The sequence below is a fragment of the Aptenodytes forsteri genome, unplaced genomic scaffold, assembly GCF_000699145.1.
Source record: "Aptenodytes forsteri isolate BGI_AS27 unplaced genomic scaffold, ASM69914v1 Scaffold307, whole genome shotgun sequence".
NCBI lineage: Eukaryota > Metazoa > Chordata > Aves > Sphenisciformes > Spheniscidae > Aptenodytes > Aptenodytes forsteri.
In genome coordinates, this window is record NW_008795303.1 from 1,574,406 (window position 1) to 1,596,345 (window position 21,940).

General features: G+C 40.3%; 1 protein-coding gene and 1 long non-coding RNA gene across 2 annotated transcripts in view; one reads left to right on the top strand and one right to left on the bottom strand.

The window, feature by feature from the left end:
* Window positions 1-464: 464 nt before the first annotated feature.
* Window positions 465-7,086, top strand: LOC103898978. The gene is made up of 3 exons (XR_657575.2): window positions 465-562; window positions 4,901-5,017; window positions 5,294-7,086. It is a non-coding gene; the product is annotated as an uncharacterized LOC103898978 (long non-coding RNA).
* Window positions 7,087-8,569: 1,483 nt separating this feature from the next.
* The window catches only part of MPHOSPH8 (M-phase phosphoprotein 8), a 26,239-nt gene continuing 12,868 nt past the window's right edge, over window positions 8,570-21,940 (bottom strand). The window contains exons 9-15 of the mRNA XM_019472091.1: window positions 21,745-21,885; window positions 20,867-20,953; window positions 18,753-18,907; window positions 14,134-14,288; window positions 12,699-12,826; window positions 11,891-11,974; window positions 8,570-10,983 (exon numbers count right to left, since the gene is read on the bottom strand). Of these exons, the coding sequence (XP_019327636.1) occupies window positions 10,942-10,983; window positions 11,891-11,974; window positions 12,699-12,826; window positions 14,134-14,288; window positions 18,753-18,907; window positions 20,867-20,953; window positions 21,745-21,885 (792 nt within the window). The 3' untranslated portion in view covers window positions 8,570-10,941. The remainder of the gene's footprint in view (window positions 10,984-11,890; window positions 11,975-12,698; window positions 12,827-14,133; window positions 14,289-18,752; window positions 18,908-20,866; window positions 20,954-21,744; window positions 21,886-21,940) is intronic.

The window sequence follows — 21,940 nt, forward strand, 5'->3', positions numbered from 1 at the left end:
CATTAATAACTGTGTTGTGTGCAGGGATCCTAATTATTGTAGTGGCAGTAATATGAGAAGGATGAAATGTCACTTTGGCCACATGCATTGGCAGGCCTAGAAGAAGACAGTGTTGTGTTTGATACGTGTGTTTTAAAAACCCTCCAAAGAGAAATGACTTAGGGCTCTTTGGAGCAGAACTGCACTTAATCCAAGCAGAAGTATGAAAATCTAGGAACTCATTAATGTTGTTTAATGAGGTAGTAAAATTAAATTTAAAATCTTTAGAGAAGTCTGTGTAGTAACAACTAACTGGTAAGAATGGGTAGAGAATAAATGGATTTTTTTTTCTGATAATGTGACGTTTTATTACGGTTTATTTCTCCATATTACACTTACGGGTATTTGAAAAGAAATGCTACTGTATTTTCTAGTTTGTTTGAAGTGTTGCAGTTATTTACTGTCTCTTTATTTTTTAGGTTACTATTAAAATCTTAAAATGCAGATGAAGACTGGCTTGTGCAGAATCCTTCTGCTATCTTATGCATACAAAAGGGAAGCCTAAACCAAGTGTTAGTACGAGGTACGTATTAGGATATTTGGCTTTATTCAGCAATTACTGAAATTAGGAGCCCTCTTTTTGTTGACATTTACGATTTGATGTAGAGTAGTTCTGCCCCTACACTTCAACTAATACTTGCTTTCAGGTAATGTAATTCCTTGCATAATTCCTGTCATATGTTAACATGTTTTTAAAGGACTTGAAGTATATTTACACAGCCTCTTGCAGACAGCTCAAAATCTGGCTAGTCATAATGCGTCTTACATCAAAACCCATAGTGCCACATTAATATGCTGCCATGTCTGAGCTACTGGATGTTATTGATACATTGCACTCAGAATCCAGTTTGTACGATCAACATTGTAGTTTCCGATTCTGAACTCTCCTCGGGATTAGCCAGTAGGCTTTGGTCTGGAAGGCTGTGGCCACGTACTCTGTAAAACCTGGGGTAGAGTTCATTTGCGTACACATAGCTATGTAGTATCATCTACCCTGGATGTTGGAAGCATCTCTGTAGGACTGACAGATACGAAGGTTTTAAAGGGAGATTTATGCAGCTTGGTTCAGTAGTTCTGATAGTTCTGAAATTCCAAAATACCAGTTGCTTTTATAAAGGAAAAATCCACTGATGGGATTTAACTGAGATGTGCCAAGTTCTACTGATAAAGCAAGAAGAATTTGGGTTAGTTCTCTCCTGTGTTCATTTGGCCTAGTAAATGTACTCAGAGTTGTCTCTATAGTTGTGTTAACAGTAAATAGAGAACTAGGTAGCTATAGAACAAGATATATAGAGCTATTTATTAATGACGCGTGAGAGATGTCCCTGCCCATGGCAGGAGGGTTGGGCTAGATGATCTTCAAAGGTCCCTTCCAACCCAAACCATTCTGTGATCCTATAGTAGTAGTTGATGTGATTTATTGCTAATTAGAGGGGTCCTTTTACTGATTTCCAAGTCAGCTGGTAAATTAAGTGTAGAAAGTAAGCAGTAAAACTTTAGAGACTTGCATGGGAAATATAAGCATAATGGGGTCCTTTGTCATTCTGTAAAAAGTATGGAAAGGGCAACATGAGAGAAGAAATCTTTCTGCAGTAATACAGCTCAAACTGTACTGTGAGTTATAACTAATACTGAAAAATTGCCCATGTGGTCTTTGATTTCCAAGACTGAAATAGTTCAAAATTTCTACCCAAGACAGGCAGAATCCTAGCATACTCTCCATGGAAGCTTTGTCTCCTTTTTTTTTTTTCCTACCTTTTACTCTCTACCTGCTATGCCTTGTTGCATCCTTCACTTAGGTAGCATTGCTTTGTAAAAGATTGTTCCAAAGAAAAAATTTTCTCTGTGCATGCTTCAGATGAAGAGTTGGAGCCCTGTCCCCATCCCTAGTGTTCAGGTCACCCCAGTAATGTGCTGTATGTCAGACAGTCTGGTAGTTACCGTTGCTACTGGAAATTACTTCTTTCCTGAGCCCTGCAGTGTGAACTCCCATCTCACCTCTGCAGCTGAAATTGGGGCAGGCTTTTCACAGAATCCCAGAATATCTGAGGTTGGAAGGGTGCTGTGGAGATCATATATTCCAACCCCCTGCTCAAAGCAGGGTGTCAGGTAGAGCAGGTTGCCCAGGACTATGTCTGTTTGGGTTTGGTCTCCAAGGAATGGAGACTCCACAACCTCCCCAGGCAACCTGTAGCAGCGCTCGGTCACCCTCAAAGTAAAAGTTTCCTGATGTTCAGAGGGAACCTCCCATGTTTCAGTTTGTGACCACTGCTTCTGGTCCTGTCCCTGGGCACCACTGGGAAGGCTGTGTCTCTGTCATCTTTATACCCTTATACCCTCTTGTTAGATGTTTATAAATATTTGTAAGATTTCGTCCTGCCTTCTCCAGGCTGAACAGTCCCAGCTCTTTCAGCCTTTTGCAACATGAAAGATGGTCCAGTCCCTCAGTTGTTTTCCATTCACTCTTGTACTGGGGAGCCCAACACAGGACACAACACTCCAGGTATCTCATCAGTGCCGAGTAGAGGGGAAGGATCATCTCTCTCCCATCTGCTGGCAACTTTCTTTGTAATGCAGTGCAGGATGCCATTGGCCGCCTTTGGGGCCAGGTCACATTCTTCGCTCATGGTGGTTCTTGAGTTCACCAAGACCCCCAGGTCCTTATCTGCAAAGTTGCTTTCCAGCCATTTGGCCTCCAGCCTGTCCTGGTGCCTGGGATTATTCCTCCCCAGGTGCAGGATTTGGCATTTCCCTCTTGAACTTTATGAGATCCTGTGGGCCCATTTTTCCAGCCTGTTGAGGTCCCTCTGGATGGCAGCATGACCCTCTGGTGTATCAGCCACTCCTCTCAGCTTTGTATCACCTGCAAACTTGCTGAGGGTGCGCTGTGTCATCCAGGTCGTAAATGAAGATGTTGGAAAAGGACTGGCTCCAGTACTGATTCCTGGGGTACTCTGCTACTTACTAGCCTCCAACTGGACTTTGTGCCATTGATCACAACCTTCTGGGCCCACCTGTTCAGCCAGTTTTCAGTCCACCTCATTGTCCACTTATCTAGCCTGTCCTTCATGTGCTTGTCAATGAAGATGATGTGGCAGACAGTGTCAGAAGCCTTCCTGAAATCAAGGAAGACAATATCCACTGCTCTCCCCATATCCACTGAACTGGTCACCTCATCATAGAGGCTATCAGATTAGGATCCCTAAAGATTTGCAAATGACCCCTTTGTAAATCCATGCTGACTACTCCCAGTTACCTTCTTGCCCTGCTTGGTCTGGTAATGGTTTCCAGGAATAGCTGATCTGTCACCTTCCCAGGGTCTATAGTTCCCTGGGTCCTCCTTCCTGCCCTTCTTGAAGATCGGAGTGACATTTGCTTTCCTCTAGTCCTCACACAGCTCTCCCAATTGCCGTGCCCTTTCAGTGATGAGAGCGGCCTCGCAGTGCCATCAGCCAGCTCCCTCAGTGCTCGTGGCTGCCTCCCATCAGGCCCAACGCACTTAACTTGTGTCCAGTTTAAGTGTTCCCTATCCTGGACGCCGTTACCTATTAGATATTAAAGGAGGGGCACTGAGGAGGTGGGAAAACTGATACATGCCTTGTTTCGTGGTTTTGCCTTGCCCTTTACTAAGGAGTTCCCTCTTATTTTCTAGTTGTGGTAAAATCACAATAGAATCATAATATAATCACACAATAATGTGTAATATACACCAGGCTATGGAAATACGCAAGCTACAAGCATTTACTCAAAAAATCTAAAAAAGACAATAGTTAAAACTTTTATCAGAAAAATAATAGTAGAAACAGAAAAAACACTTCATTAATTTTTTCAAAGCTTGACTTGAGATTTTTCTATCCAGCTGACATTTTGTCTTGACCATGTAGCTGTTGGGAATTCAGCCTTCTTGCTTGTCCTTATGTATCACACTGCCCCTGTGCAAAAGAGCCATTTGGGAGCCTCAGCGTTTGGCAGGTTTCCCAGGCGTCTCGGAATTCTTCTGTCCTCAACTTAGTTTCCTTCCTGTGAAGGGAAGTGCGGATGGCCGAGGTTCCTTGGAGATACAAGTGTTTCTTTGACTGGCTAAATAATGACTCCTTATCTCAGTGGAGCGATAAAATCCTTTCTCTTTTCCCATTATTCATTTGTGTGTGTGCACTTCAGATTGCAGTGTGAACCTGGCTGACGAAGCCTAATGGCCTAATTAAATTGCGTTAAAAATTGAGGGACGATTAGATAAAAAAGAGTGGATTGCATTGTATTTGGGGTAGAGTGTGCAACAGCAAACTGAAAAAGTTGCAAAAGACTGTGAGAGCAAGCCAAATCAGTCACATAAAAAAAGTTACACCTGCTCAGTTTGCTCTTCCTTAACTTGTTGCTGAGCAGTATTTTGTAGATATGAGAGCTGGCCTTGGTGTGCCATTGCATTCCCTTCTTCAACTCTGAAGTACATTTGCATACAGTTCTACCAGAAAATGCACTGGGCTCCGATTTAATTTGTAGTGCGGTCAAAATGTTCAAGTACATTTATACAGTTCTACCAGAAAATGCACTGGGCTCCGATTTAATTTGTAGTGCGGTCAAAATGTGTTGTCAGGCTGCCTGCTGCTGGGGTTCCTGAATAGTGGTAGAGAATTCCAGGTAACCTCCTGGAAGGGCTAGGTGGGAAAGCGTTAGCATTCCCCAGCTCTTTATCCAGCTGTATTTGCTAATGCATTGCTCTGTAGTCTGCTATTTGAGTCTTGTTGTTTGCTGTACTTTGATTACAAAAGTACGTTTTCAAGGAAGTTATCACTTAAGTATCTCTTGTAACTCCTCAGCCTGAATCGTACTTATTTCCTGAAAATGTTCTCCATTGCATTAGGTTTCAATGAAAACCGCTGGTGGCTATGCACCCTTGGAACTGAAGATGGCTTTCTGCTATACCGTGACTACGTACAAAATGCTGCTCTTCAAGTTGGAATTACAAGGACCACCGCGGGTGAGAATATAATCGTGTTGTCACTCATTAGAGCACTTAACAGTGGTTGTGATTCTTGTGATGTAATCTGTTTCCTTTGCACTCGGTTATCAGTCTCTTTGTATTACTTTTGTGCTTAACAGGTGTTCTTTGTTTCTTCATTGCTCTCTATGCTCCTGGGCACAAGAATAATGCTGTTAATCTAGTAAAACAGTAATTAAATCTGTAGCACCTAGCTGAACAGGGGAGAGGGATGAATTGATCACTCTCACTTAGCTGTATTCTTTCTGCTTGTAGACAGGTCTGCCCTGTGAGGCCTGAGGGAATAGGGCCGTTTGAAATGGTGGGAAGGGGACCAGCATGGAGGTGGTGTGTTCCCCACCAGCACCCCGGATTGGAAAAGACCCATCAGAAGAGTCTGAATACGATGTCTGCTTGTGATGTTCAAGATGCCTTTTCCTGTACGAGGAGATGAGTTACAGCTTTTGTGATGTTACTGTCTTCAGCCTCCGGCAGAGAAGGTGGTACCTACCCAGTGTTAAGCGAAGTCAAGCATTTCATAGTGAAGCTGATGTTGGCCAACTTCGATGTGTAACTGAGGTCTTGACTCCCTTTTTATCTGGGCTGTTCTGGAAGCAGATTTTCTTTCCGGACCTCCGATACTAGTACTGGGAAATGGTGTTGCTAAAAGAATTGAAGTTTGTACATGCCAGAACAGGAATCAGAGTAAATGATATATTAGAAGGCTGCTCCTTGGTTAAATGATTGGTTTTGGACATAAAAAAAGCCTTTGGAGTTAAATGAAATTAGTAAGAAGGTATTTTCAAGCACTAAAATCTGTGACAAAAGATAGGAAAGCGGTGGGGTTTATGTTTAAAGAAAAAACAATAGTGTGGATTGTGTTTAAGTTGCAGTAGAGTTTAAAAGAGCTCAGAAGCATTAGTTACCTAGAGGAATTGTATGAGCCAGCAACAGCTTAAAAGGACTGGAACGAAATGTTAACCAATGGGGAGATTAAAGCTGCAGTAAGATTTCACTGTCTGTGCAGTTAAGTTTGAGTTGGAAGTTATGATAAAAATGCCTGCTGTCTTAATGTAGCCCAATAAAAAGATGAAAAACCATGAATGAAATGAATAATGGAAGATGAATTTTGATGCGATGAGATTTTAACATTGCACTGTAAATATATCACCATGTTTTTGTCAGGGTTTCTGTATCTATTATAAAACTGTTTCAAATTGATCTATGAATAACAGGATGTTTATTTTCTATTTCCTGAAATCAACAAGGCAGTGAACATGAATCGAGGGCCTGACAGGAACCTCACCAAGTTCAAACAAGGCAAATGTGCAGTCCTGCAGTGGGTACCGAATTCACTTGATGCAGTTGTGCAGCCTGGGCACAGACTGGTTGCGAAGCAGCTTTGCAGAATCAGCTTCGCTGATGGGGTCATCCTGGGCTCCATTAGAAGAGCACAGCTGAGCAGGGGCATGCAAAGCAGTCTCTCCTCTCTGTTCAGCGCTTCCGAGACTGCAGCTGGAGTGCCGTGACCAGACAAGATATGTATGGGAAGAAGTCCAGTGGAGGCCCCCAAGATGATCAGGAGGTTAGAGCATAGGAGCCATGGGGATAGATGGCGGGGTTTGTTCAGTCTGGAAAACAGGCGGTCGGGGGGTAGGAAGTCTTCTCTTGAGCTGTGTAATGGAAGGGGATAGAGAAGATGGTCTATCTTAGCGGTGCAGAGTAATGAGGAAGTCTTGTATACTTTTCAGTGTATGCAAGCGTTGCATCATACTGCTAATAAAAATAGTGCAAGTCAGTACTGTCCTGCTGTACGTAATTGGTCTCCCTGCACTGTGGCACCACTGGGAGTTCCTGGTGACCCTTCTGTTTCAGGAAGGGTGAATGCAGGGGACCCAGACTGGGGGCTCATGTGGGGTGATGATCACTTGTGGTTTAGGGACCTTCATCCTACTGTTTACAGAAATACAAACTGTTGAATATTAAGACAGTGGAGGCGACAGATCTAGGAAAGCAAGGGAAATTTGAAATGCTTGCACATCTCCTGTGCAGACTTTCCCAGGCAGGACAGCACAACCAGCTTAGTAAAGCCTTTTTTTTTAAAAAAAAAAAAAGGCAAGCACAGCCTTTGCAGGCTGGGGCTCTGGCTGTTATGGTTTGTGGCAGGGATAGCAGCTTTTCTCCCATAGTAGGGATGATGGTGTTCAGTGTAAGATGTACAACTGCTGTAACAGGCCTAACTGGGCTTTTCTTCCCCAAATTCATATTCTCTCCACTTGGCTGTTGAAAGTCTGTACAAGTAACAGCTGGAGGGAACAACGCTTCTTGTCAGAAAGTGAGGGGCTGTGATAAGGATCAAGATATCACTGCATGGGCAATACTGTCCTCCAGCTTCGGAGCAGGCAGCGGTCTCCCTGGGTATGGTGACAATGTCTTCAGTTCCCACAGACATGGTTTTGGTTGTCTTGAAAGCCAGAGCTAAGCCCACCCTCGTTTTAAGGGTGGCATGCGCGTGAGAGGAGCCAGGCAACGTTAAGGTCTGACCCATCTACTATAAATGAGTAACTAACCACAGAGGAGTTCCTTACAATTCAAATCACGTAGGAACTATTACAGAAATTCTTGAAAAGAATTCGGTTGTAGCTATCCCACACAACAGTTGAGACTTTGCTGTGGAGAAACAGTTGACTTGAAATCAAAAAGAACCATCTTCTGCCTGGTCCCTTCCTCCTAGCTGCTGTACTTTTTTTTGAGACACCCTTTTTTAACCTTATTTTTTTAACCTTAATCCTGCTCAAATCTGTATTCCATGCTGTCTTTTGTCTGCTTTTAGTATTTTTTTTCTTAACCCTTGTCTTTGCCTTTCACTCAAACATTTTAAGACAGGTTCAGCATCTGAAAAATATTTTCCCCATTTAATGTGGGACACAGAAAAGCTGAGGAATTTTAACCACGCTGCACCACTAGCTTAGAAAAATGTGGCCTTTATCCTTCTCTTAAAAGGTAAGACTCTGTAAACCTCCATGTTACAGAGGGCGACTCCAGCAAAACTAAAAGACCCTGCGTGATACATTCCTATAGCAATGCTGTCTCAGCTCCCATGCTATCAGCCTGCCACTGCTCTGAAAGACTGACCTGAAGGAAAAAGATTTTACACTGGCTGTTTTCCAGTACTGTATGGGAAGGCAAATGGTGATAACAGAATTATAGCAGGTACAGACAGGCAGAACATTTTAGGATGGCCCTCAGGCACTCTGAGCAGTCCTAGCTGACTAAGATGGCAGCTAGTCTTCCATTCCAGACTGATCAAAAGACATCTCATTTTTGAAAAATGGGTGCAGAAAGCACAAAGGACCTGTGATAAAGTCAGCTGTGTTACCCACCAACCCTCAGTATCTGTGGAAGAAGCAAGTAGTGATGATGTAGCAGTGAAAGATAATGAATCCAAGCCTTCAGAACAATTTATTGCCATTGCAGTTTATAGTAACTGCACCTGCTTTGCTTAGCCTTGCTGACAGCAGCAAGAAGAAACTGAGCGAGTACTTCAAAGGTGTTTCTCTGCAGTGCCTAAAGAATTGTTTTTTATTGTAGCTACTTTGTCTTCATCTTTTGTCCACCAAAACCTTTTTCTTAGCAACTGAATAAAAACCATAATAAAATCAGACAAAAAACAGCTTCAAACATCTTTTCATATGACTTTTATGCATCTTCAGTAGGGATTCTGAATTTATATCGCCATCTAAAAGAAAGATGGCTGCAAAATCCATCCCTCAGTAAAAGCATCATGAACCCAAATTTTATTCCTATGTCCTGTAAAACTCCTCCCTCTTTCCCACGTCTCAAGGAAAAAAAAACCAAAACAAAAAACCAAACACAAAACCCCAAACAAAACAAACCCCCAAAATCAACAGCCTTTGACAAACTACTTGCTATGTCAACTCTTGGAGCATTACTAGACATTTTTGGGTTAGACTGTACAACAGTTCCTAAATAGTATCTATATTATTGGACATTTGTTCAAAACCCTTTTGTCCCCACCTTGAACAGCTCAAACATTTACCACCGACGTGCTGTACAGAGCTTATCACACACACACTCTACCGCTACGTGTACAATGCAGGAGTAACTGGGGAAGGGGTAGCTGTGTACATGAAAACTGTCACTCCAACATAATGGAAGAAACGTCCCCCTTCCTTACTCATCATCCAGGGTTACGCACAGTGACTAAGAAGAACTATAGCTACACAAAGTCCCCAGTGCTGGTGGTGACATACCTGATCCTCAGCCAGTGCTTTTCATGCATTTCAGGTGTTCACACTTTGCAAAATGAGGTATCTAACATATTTCAGAGAGGTGGAGGTACCAAGTCTGCTCAAAACCCAGACTTGTTAAAAGCTCATCAATACTGTTTGCAAAAAGATAAGCAACTAGTCTAAATCAAAACAGAAATGAGTGTTTGCATGTCATGTTGCTGTTCTAGTTTTATATAGCTTAATGTGACATTCCACAAAATTGAAATAGTGTGCTTTGTTACTTACTCATTTGGCATCTCTTAAATATGAAAGTTTTAAACTTTCAAGAACCAAACATTAAAAACTGGTTAATCGAACTTTATATTAAAAAGTCACAGTTCTTAAAAGGATACTTACTTAATACATCTGCACCATTTTGATGGTGAGCACTCAAATACATTAAGAGTTTATCCACGCTAGTTTTGCTAACAATATAGGCACATAGTGGCATGTAAACTACACGTGGCAACCAGAACAGCAAAGGCACAATCAGGTTTGGGTTTTTTTTGTCCCCCCCTTTTTTCCTTTTTTTTTTTTTTTTTTTTAAATGTTTCAAGATTGTTCATTTACAAAGAAAAATATTCTATACTTCATGCAGAAGTATTACATTTGGATTTGGACTGTTACAGAACTGCTGTCATCTGATAAAATGACCCATTTTAAGTAAAAAAAAAAAAGCAGCTCTTTCTTTGCACTGAGGAACTGAATTTCTGAATTGAAGGACAATACATGTTCTCATCTGTCAGGCTGAGAACATCTGAAATCCTCTATGAATCTTCTTGTCTACAAAAAGCCTTGCCTGCACATTTAAGGTGGTTACAAGTTTTCTGGTTTCAGCTTGTATTTGTTTTCCCATATGCAACTTGACTGAGAACTCAAAAGTTCAGATGTCTGTAAAACTATCATCAGTTGCTTCTCTAATACAAAAGCAGTTTTAAACACTGATATAACAACTGGGAATCTGATTGCGATCCTCTGTGAATTGAGCCTATTCAGATGTCTTTGTTCATACCTGCAGACCTAACTGTGCTTGTTTTAAGGGAAGCACTCTAAGCACAACTGCTTTCTCATCAGGAGACGGTAGTGGGGAAAGTTTCAAACCAGAACACAGGCCTCAGCAATTCAAAGTTAAATCTAATGCAGTGACCTCAACATGTGATTTCTGCCCACAGCTCCAAGAATATGACAGTTCTGCATTTTACATAGAAACGTTAGAGTAAGTAAAAAATTTTAGTTTACAAATGGAAAAGATTATTAAAAAAGACGTTTCACGTGGTTACCTTAAATAGTTCTTATATGCACCATTCCACATTGTGGAAAAGCTGAAATACGCAGTCTGGACTCCACAAGTTAAAGAAAAACAGAATTATATGTATTGGCACAAATACTTACATCTACATCTGTACAAAGTAAAAAAAGCTGACAACCCTGTCCCACCAGTGCAGCGTATTCAGCTGCTCTCCAACACACACTTTCCTATGTGACTGCCAACGAGCGACAGTGAGATGGGAACTTAGTCTTAAGAGTGTGGTGCCAAAACGTTCCAAACTGCTTTGTCAGTCTCTAAACAGAGGACATCAGAAGTACATCCAAAAAAGTGTCAGTCCGCTCAACATGCTCGCAGCTGTGAGGTCACTGCAACTGCACTCGGTATGCGCCTATCAGCAGCTTCACCTGTAAAAGCAAACAAAGGTTTCGTATAAAGATTGGTCATGTGTAACTACTGTGTTAAACTCTTCTAATATAAGAAAGGCATGAGAAAAAGCATAAATTGCTAGTTACGGAGAAAGAAAAAAAAAAAAGGAATTTACGATCTGTGTTTAATAAAACCAGTTTACAGCAGCCCTGCTGAAGTATGAATGGCTGAGAAAGGACTCAAGGAGAACACTACTGCATTGCGTGGTGTTTAAACAAGTTAGCCCCAAACCTGAACTAGACATACACATACACTTCCATTGGAATACGAGTTCAATTTTTTCCCCTTAAAACAAAAAGAAAAAAGAGTACAATAAAACACTTAAGAGTGTAAGTTTTTCATCTGAAGATCTAGAAAACATACTGGTGCATCTTCCAAGGATAAAATAAATGCTACCAGAACAGGATCTGTTACTCATCTTGCAACATGTAGTGGGACTACTCCCCAAACCACCTGGAAAATACAACAGACTACACAGACTATTTAAAAGCAGACTCCTAGTAAATACTTCCAAGTTCTCCTAAACACACAAGCAGAAATACCTGTATGCAAAAAATAACTGACACTCCATGCATCTGTTAGTCATTAAATTCACGATACAGACGGGGAAAATGTTTAGCTGTAACATTACTTTATCCTGGTGCACGAATTATTCTGACTGCAGCATAAAAACATTTAATTACAACAGAACTAACACCCTTGGCAATGTTCCTAAGTTCCAGCAGTGTCACAGCATGGAGCTGTAACTGGTGGGAACTGGGATGAGGAGACAGTGGGAAGTCCTTCGTTTTACATTTGCAACATACAGCTAGAAGCATTTAGACTATGGAAGAGTTATTGTACAACAAATTAACATACACGTTTCATTTTGAGAGCATTTTGTACCTTGGCAGTAGGAGCTTCTGCCAACCGTATAAAAAGCTTGTTAAGGCCTGCAGTAGGGCTGAAGGAATAAATAAAGTGACTATCCTAAAAGGAAAAAGAAAATGGACAAAGTTAATGGCAGGATATGGCTGAAAGCGCCACGTGAGTGGACTAATAGAACACAACATTTTAACTACGTATTTTTTGAAAGAAAGTTGTATATACTGCAAAGAACCTTTGGTGCAACCACAGAGAAAATGAGGACTTGAAAAAGCATGCATAGTGATGCATTTAATAGATTAAAAAAAAAAATCAAAAATTAGAAATTAATCATTAGAAATATGAGGTAGGTTAAATACAACTACTTTGCCCTGGTTTAAGAATTTAGTTGGGTCAAAAATTTGAGAGGCTAGGTGAATTTGGGAAGTGAAACAGCTTTAAATTCAGAGTTCTCATCTGCCTGCTCAAACCCTCAGTTCTGGTCACAGAATCACAGAAAGGTTGAGGTTGGAAGGGACCTCTGGAGGTCATCTGGTCCAACCAGGCACCATCTGGTGCTCAAGCAGGGCCACCCAGAAGCAGGCTGTCCAGCACTATGTCCCTGCCTTTCAAGGCATAAATTTTTATGGAGTCTAGTACATGCAAGGTTTGTAGTTCTCTCCATATACAAAGAAGAGTTAAGTTTCATTTTAAAAAAACCCTATCGTCATAAAAAAGTGCTTCATCACAATACTCAAAATCCAAATTAAGGCACTAAGATTTCCCAGGCTGCTCCATAAAGACTTTATAACGCAGTTTTACAGTCAATCAGTTCTATGAAAAGATTTACCAAAAATACAGGGAGCTGGAATTTGTCGTTTAAAACCACAGCTTGTACACTGCATGGTCCACAGAGCCGAGCAATGACTTCTTTACCAAAGAAATTTGCATGGAAAACAAAGAGAAGAATTCCAGATCCTGAAAGGGAAGGCAATTCAGTCACATGAATTTGAAGTGAGATCCATTATTTAGAACAGTTGCAGACACTGAACATTTGAAGACAGGTACAAATATAAGTATTATATAGCAGATATTAAACACCAATGGAGTATCGAAGGAACATGCAGAAATCCAATCTCCCAAGCCAGTGGATCCCAGCGCAGAACAACTGACTTGGTCACTAAGTTAAGGTCTTTTGGCAGCAGAAATAATTTTACGTGGCTATTAGAAAGGAAAGCAAAATGGCTACAGCAATCCTTGGTACGGTTCACCTCTGTGGTTTTAAGTTAACCTAAAGAGAGTTATGAATTTAATGTGGTCTGGGTTGTCTGTTCTCTTGGCAAGGACAACCGAGCCCAGTCAATTATAGATCTTTATGAACTGCACTGAAATCCAGTAAGCAACGATCTTCAATATCCACAAATGCCTCATTTTAATACATAAAAACTTATATAAGGTTTCTTAATTCTGTAAAGGATACCTATAATCAAGAAGTCAAAGACTCTTAACAACCAGAAAACCAGGCAGACACGACCACTTTCAAACTTAAGTAGTACTTCAGTCACATTAATGTATTATTTCGAGAAAAATCAGTATCAGTAGGTATTTCCCTGATACGCTCAACAGGTGAATAAGAATGACTTAGCTAAGCCAAGCATCAGAGATTAGTATCTGGATTCCTGAAAGAATGAAGAAACATTCCCAACTATCTTGGGAATTTGATTCCCAGCTTTTTCAAAGGGTCTGTGGGCAAAACAGAGTTGATTGATGCTAGCTTAATTTTTACAGTATTTCTAGATTGCATTTGTATCATGATAGTGCTGTGACTGTACTCCAAGACTCCAGTGCGTTAGGTACCGTCTACAGAACAAGATGATCCACTGTGAGATTTTCTAAGTATGCTCTTAGATTAAGATTTTTCAAAATTATTAATTCTAAGGTAAACCACTCCTTTCCCATAATACCTGTCACTTAGCTTATGGAACCCTCACAAAGCTAAGGTAACCCATGAACAGAAGAAAGCAGGTGTGTATGTGTCAATAAAAAAACCTCTTTAAAAACATAGATACAAACCCCACCCACAATGCATCAAAACACTGCTCCTCTCCCTATACTCCATTACCAGAGCATCTGTAATGTAATGTACTGCAATACAATGTCATGCAAAAATAATTTCGCATAGCACAGATACTTTAAGACATACTTACGAGGCAGTTTCTTAATGCACTGGTTTTTTTTTTTTTTTTAAACCAAACAAAAACCCACCACCACAACAAACCCCCTACCTTCTGGCACATTTTGTGGGGGTTTATAGTTAAAATCCGTAGAAAAGTCTGGCCCTTCACAGAGACGATGACATGCAATTGGAAAGACTGGCTCCAGCAAAGCAAGACGAGCTTCAAAATAATCCCTGATGGTATCTTCTGCTACTCTCGAGAGCCTAAAAGACCAAACAAGCAAGACCTGTACTTCACACAGGAAAATTACTTTACCAGACAGACTTAATGAGAGCTGATGCAAAAAAGGTTTCCAGATTACCCTTTTAGATTCCTGATTTTCAGGAGTGAATGCCTTCATCACTAGCATTTATGCATAGGTGAACCCCAAGTCCCAGTACTTTGTTAATAAAACATTTTATCAGCGATCTGTTTGTGAAATTCATCTATCGGGTCCACAAAAATAAAAAGCCGAGACAAATGCACTGCAGCATATTAAAAAAATTCCAACTAGCCATGCATTTTTGAAGGCTCTTTATGAAGAAAGATGTCCCCAAAACATCAGTATGTACCTAGTGGCTAAACAGAAACAGACAACCACTTCCCCAGCGTGGCTAATTTATCAACCCGACTGCAAGTACGATGTAAAAATAAGTAAGTCACTGTATAATTTTACTGGCAATACTATTGGAAAAATGCAGTTCCCAACCAACTCTACTAAAGTGCAGTGAAAAAGCAGCAACACTACCATTAAATAGCCAAACTGGGTTTTTTTGTTTGGTTTTTGGGTTGGGGCGTGTTAATTTAAGCGAGCAGCCTAGCCTTCAAAAGAGAGACCAGATTAACCAGCAGTATTTGGCACTTTTACAAGCAGGTTACTAAATAATCCTCTTCAGAAAGCTGTTTTGACACAAATGGGTTTTAAACGCTTTTGCAAGGCAAGGGTCCTGACTCTCTCAGCTTTCTAGCTTTTTAAGCTATTATTCAGAGCACACTTCCCCTCCAGGCTAGCTGAGGTTACCATCTGCAGAATCTAACTTTTAAGTGTTTGATCGGAAAGAAACCACAAGAGTTGCCATACCAAAGCAAGCCCAGAAGCGCATCTAGCCTTGTTTCCAGATGCTAGACAAAGCCGTATTAAACATGGGAAATTAAAAAGTTGTCTTTTTTTGGTATGCTGTCCTAGCTTCCAGCAATCTGATTTAGAGGCATCCAAAACTAGAGACTGCAGCCTAATCGCACCTCTCCTTAGATCTACTTAATCCCTTCTAAAATCCCATGCATTTGTGACCACAACATTCTGCAACGAGATCCATAATTCAGTTTTTCTGTGCAAAAATATTCCTCCATTTCAAACCTATCACTAAATCATTTAACAGGATGGCCTGTAGAACCTGCCTCGTGGCTTTGGTTTATTTGTTATTGTTGTTTTCTGATTTTAAATTTTGACCTTTTAACCTATCCCAAGGTGACGTGTATCACCTCCCTCGGTCTATCCTCACAGAAGCTACTCCGTATCTCTGATCATCTTTACTTTTCCTTTTTGCTTCATCTGTTTTTGAAGCAATGTAACTGGAATGGCATGTGCTATTTAAAGCATTCGGACACCATGGATTTACATTTTCTTTTCAGCTCCACTACTACTATATTATCTTCCTTTTTGACTGACAGGAAGCACTGAACTGGTATTTTCAGGTAATGAATCTAGAAGCTTCCTCAACTGGCAAGAGCTGTGTTACTCCCTGTATAATTCACATTACTACAGCAATACCCCTGGACATCTCTTTGCGTTTATCAATATTTAATTTCAACTGCCATTTCACTGGCAAAATTACATGTTCAAGATCTTCCAAAACTCATTATTCAGATTAGCCAAAACTGAAGGTGGCAGGTTTTAAATAGGAAACAAACTGGAAAAGGCATCAAGTAGTGAATGAGTGACCAAGTTTCAATATACTGAACAGCAGATATTTCACCTGCATGCTTTGCTGTTGCCTTCAAAACCTTAACTCATCAGTCATGATTTCCTTCCCTGGGGAAGAATCAGCATACTCCATTTATCCACTTCAACTGCCCCTACTCACTTTAACAAGTTTTCTATGTTTGAAAAATTATATTAGTTTTTATGCTTTTAGCACTTCTTTTTTCATTTAGCCTACTATAAGAAAACATTCCTTATAGCTTCTATCTGCTCAGGACAGAAGCTAGATGCAGTGATCTACAATACCTCAGACAAGCTTTACAGTGCATTAAAAATACTGGCATCACAATACCTTCCCTCCCAGTATGAAACTAGATCAGAACACATTAGTTCCGCAAAAATCAGTAGCACAAAGTCTAATTGGAAGCCAGTCACTACTGGTGCACCCCCAGGGTCAATACTGTGTCTGGTCCTGTTTAACATCTTCATTCATAGTCTGGATGATGGGACAGAGCGTACCCTCTGCAAGTTTGCAGATGATACGAAACTGGGAGGAGTGACTGATACACCAGAGGGTCATGCTGCCATCCAGAGGGACCTGGACAGGCTGGAGAAATGGGCCCACAGGAACCTCATGAAGTTCAAAAAAGAGAAGTGCAAAGTCCTGCACCTGGGGAGGAACAACCCCAGGCACCAGGACATGCTGGCAGTCACCCAGCTGGAAAGCAGCTTGGCAGAAAAAGACCTGGCAGACACCAGGCTGAACACAGGCCAACAATGTGCCCTTGCTGCAAAGGTGGCCAATGGTATCCTGAGCCGCATTAGGCAAAGTACTGCCAGTAGGTCAAGGGAGGGGACCTGGAGTACTATGTCCAGTTCCAGGCTCCTCACTACAAGAGAGACATGGACATACTGCAGAGAGTCCACCAAAGGGCCAGGAAGACAATGAAGGGACTGGAGCATCTCTCCTATGAGCAAAGGCTGAGAGAGCTGGGACTGTTCAGCCTGGAGAAGAGAAGGCTCAGGGGGATCTTATCAATGTGTGTATATATATATATGTACATATAAATACCTGAAGTGAGGGTGCAAAGAGGATGGAGCCAAGCTCTTCTCAGTGGTGCCCAGTGACCAGACAAGGGACTATGGGCACAAACTGAAACACGGGAGGTTCCCTCCGAACATCAGGAAACACTTTCTTAACTGTGAGGATGAGAGAGCACTGGCACAGGTTGTCCAGGGAGGTTATGAGGTCTCCATCCGATGAGATATTTAAAAACTGTCTGGACAGGGTCCTTGGCAACCAGCTCTGGTGGCCCTGCTTGAGCAGGGGGGTTGGACAAGATGACCTCCAGAGGTCCCTTTGAACCTCAACCATTCTGTGTTGCTGTGATTCTGTAACTTCCTAACTGAGTTACTTTAGAATTCATAGGCAAATACAACCTTGCCCTGGAAATGTATTTATTTGTATTTTACTAGTTTGCACTAAAACATTTTTTACCTGACATTTCACTTTGCAAATGCTCCACAAATTTCTCTGCCTTACAGAAAGGCTCCCTAACCTCCATTGTGACCACCGCTGCAACGATCATATTGGAGTGTTTGCTTATAGATCTTATACTTACTTTGTAGACTTAGTATACTTAAATTTAGTATTTAATAATGTTCTAAACGAAAGAGCACTAATAACTATTTAAAATAGAATAAGAATATTGGTAGTACTACAGCATTTATCAGTGACCATTACAAGGCAGTTTCTGTCAAGATAGATTTAGGATGTTAGCTGATGCGAAACACAAGAGATCACAGACAGAAAACAGCCAGGGCTTTCTAAACACTAAAATAGAAGAGAATGAGCTTTGACTACAAAATACTTGATAGATTGTCTTATATTATATACATAAATCATAGGATAAAATCATCATAAACCAATAAAAGGATCTTGCACTGAGTCAGTGTTCTTCCAGCACTAACTATGGATTCCTGGCAAAATCTCACCTGCTGCAGAACCTTGGAGACCCTCCTTGAGTCTTCTCCAAGTTTAGAGATTGCTGGTTATGATTTTCTGCCCTGATATGTTAGCTATCAGTATTCCTCCAAACTGATATTTAAAGAGCTTTTTCCTTCTCTTTATGTTTACCCTGTCTCCATTTAGCATCCATATTCATCAGCTCAGTATATTTCACATGACCATATGACATGAGCACTTCACATACCACATACGCTGCGCTGCTCTTCAGTCATTCTGTTGTGCGATGAAGATTTTTATTTCCATCACTTACTGGCATGAAAGCTTTACCCCTGGCACTCTCAGCTCACAGCTGACCTTTAAGGGCCCAACAACACCCTAACTATCTGCACTGACTTTTCATGGTGTTTTTGTTTGGTGTTGTTTCTAATTTTTTTAATGCTTTTTAGCAAGGTATTTTATTTGGCATACCATAACAACTGTTTACATTCAACTGTCCAGTGCTTATACACTTTTTTAGTTTTCCCGATGGCTGTATTTCTAGTTTAAGGAATCTTTCACTTCTAGTAATTCCCTTTTCCTCCTTTCCATCTTTTTACTCACTGTTTAAGCAAGTGTCTACTAATTCTGTTAGCTCACATCATTTTCATTTCACATGATTTATTAGTTACCCTTCTGCCCAAACCAGATCCATTTTCTTTCCCGAAATCTCCCCCTCTTCCCCTTGACTTAAACCAAAATTATGACGTGCCCAGTATTGCAAACTTTACCAGAACAAACTTCAAAGTACAGTTTACTCACGTTTCCAAATGACTCTTGAGCTGCTCATACACCAGTACGTTATTACATTGTTTAGCAAAATGCAGCGCACTGTTCTGATGCTTTGACAAAATGTTACAGTCTGCTCCGCTTTCAATCATAAGCCGCACTATATCGGAATTCCCTCTTTTACAAGCCTGTGCAGAAAGTCAGAAGATGGAAGGATGGACAACAATGACAAAACCCCCATTAGAACACAGCATAACATTGGAGTAAGCAGAACTGCAGAAATGAATTAAAATCCAAAATTAGTTACAATTCAGAAAACAAGTTTAGCATTCGCAGAGCAAATACCTAACACAACTTGAAACTCAGGATCACACTCCATAAATGTTTTATCTTTACCCAGGCACACTACACACCTGATCCCACAGAAGCAGCAACAGTCAGGGTTACCAAATGGACTTAATTAGAAAAAAATAAATAAATACATAAAACAAACCCCAAAAGTTCTGTGAAAACATCTAATCTGCTGGAGTTCAGTAACTGTAAACTTTCTCGCAATTGTTTACCTGAATAAATGGGTTTCTGCAGAAGTGTTCAGAATGACTAAACTAACACTTCCAAGTATCTGTTTCTAGGAATCTCAGTTCAAATGGTACTTCAGATGTGCAGTAAATTAACAGAATTTGCCCAAAATTGTTATTTAGCTATGTTAGACAGTCACTGTTATCAACTACCTAAGTGTCCAAGCCTGTTCAATGTTACTTACAGCAAGAATTTCAGGGCATGTCAACTGAAGACTTGACAAAAGTAAAGTCTAAAGAAAGCTTTACTTTGAAGAACGCAAACACATGCTCTTGGCCGCTTGTTTTCAAACACTTCACTCAGACGAATTAGGGAAAGGCGCAAGAGATAAAATGTCTATCTTCATGAGGCCTTTCGGAAGTTAACTTCTGAAATTTGTCTCAGCTCTGAACTTTCACCTGTGCTTTCAATCCATATTCTTTCATAAATAAACCCACCTGCCCCCCCCAACAAAAAACCCACAAAAATCACACACAACCTCAGAGAAAGGAATTAAGTACCAAGACTTCCCCCCCCCCTTTTAAAAAGTATGATCGAACTCCTAAGGTTAAATAACTGTGACTTGATAAACACATTTATATGTTTATCCACACATGGTTAAACTTTTTCCAGTAAGTTACTGGAAATGAAGACCCTATTCTTTGGGTCACAGCAAAACAAATATCTGGAGTAAGTCACTGCAGGCTGCCAATTAGAAAGTATGTACAGCTGTGCATCAAAAACTAAAAACCTTTAAAAACAATGAAGGTCAAAACTGAGGTTCATGAAGGTAGCCAAATTATGAAGAGATTTTGGACTGAAGTGCTGAGGAAACCACAAGTGTGTTATCATTTTCTTTACAGAAAATGTGAATTCCGCACACTTGTTAAGCCTTGCAGAGCATAGAAGAGAAACAACACTACATTGTCTTGGACTGAAAAGATTTTATAATCTCTTCTGCAAACAAATCACCTTAAACAGCCTACATATAAATACAGCAAGGGGAACTTTGGTGAAATTATCTGATATAAACAAAACAAAAAAAATATTAAGAGGAGGACAAACTGTTTTAAGGGTCTTAGAATTTTCCTACTAAAACAAAATTAAAAAAAAAAAAAAATATCCTTTGCAATGGGAGGGAGTAAAGGTGCAGAACAGGCATTGGGAAGGAGACTGCAAACTGGTTATTTTATTTCTGGCCTGCAATGAAACGAAAAAAGTCTATCACAGCAACACTCAAGTGAAAGATTCTCCTTTCTGGAATTTTTCTCTTCCTGCTGACAACCAGATTATCTCAGTTTTAACATTTTTAACACATCTGCATTTCTTTGAGCCAAACAATGGAAGAGGATGCCGAGCCACATTTAGCACTGTATGCTGATGGCATCTGCATTTATTGTTTAGATATAACAGTACATTAAAAAAAAAAAAAAAAAATTAAAACACTGCCTAGAATTACTAAGAGCAGTATTTTTATTTCAAATACAGTACATGTTCCCTAAATCAACTCTACAAACAGGCTTTCAAGTTTTATTAGTTTGCCAAAAATATTTATTATTAAACCGTGTCAGGACAAACATTGAATTTACCTTCATTAAAGCAGTTTCACCACTGCTCTGCTGCATGTTCACATATGCCCCAGCTTCCAGAAGAATAGCTACTGTTGTTAAAAAATTCTGAAAAAAAACAAAACCACAAGACAAGTAAGTAGAAAATATTCTGGTTTTGTTTCAGAACATAAAGTGACATTTATTTAAAATCCGTCAGTAAAATCCAAAGCCTGAGGCATGACACAATTAACATTGTTCTCTCCCATGGCTAATAAAGAGCAATTCAGACTCAGGCAAGTAGATAGCCATGAGTATTTACAATTCTTACTTTTTCCTAATCTTGCAATAGTGAACACCACAGGAAGAAAACAGTATGTTTGCATTAATCACCAAACTGGAATCAAGCTCCCTTTTGGCCTTGTATCTACTGTACATGGGAAAACACATGAACCAACTTGAACAAAAGAGCGCACCCATGAAACATCCTCTAACTTACTAGTCTAGTCAGTCTTAGTTTGAGAAGAGCTTGCCACCGTTTCCATCTCCCAACTCTCAAATAGTAAACCCTGCTTAATCAGAGATTTGCTCTCGAAGTCTCCCAAGTTTGGATCCTGAGATCATAACAAGCAATTCTAACCCAAGAACTTCAGCCCCCATGACAGACAAATTCAGAAATATCCTTTGCCTCCACTTTCCCTCTAGGTAGCTCTTTGATATTCTCTACTCAGGGTAGAGTTTGTGATCAGAATTTATTTACACTACAGTAACCACAGCTGCTAAAATTATGCAGTTACCGTCACCCTGCTATACCCTGCTAACTACTTTTTAGGCATCGTCCAAGGGGAAAAAGTTGTGTACCACTTTCAAACCTAAGTAAAAGAGCCAAGAACCACAAATATGACAATAACCAAGCCAACCTTTTCAGCTGCCTGTATCAATGCAGTTGTTCCATTTTTCTGTCTACCGTTAACTTTAGCTCCCTTCCTGATTAGGACCCGGAGAAGGTCATCGTGCCCACCAGCAGCAGCAAGCATTACTAGGGTCATTCCACTCGAGTCCTGCAACAAGAATCATTGCCATTTAAAAAAAAAAAAAAAAAAATAAAATAAAATA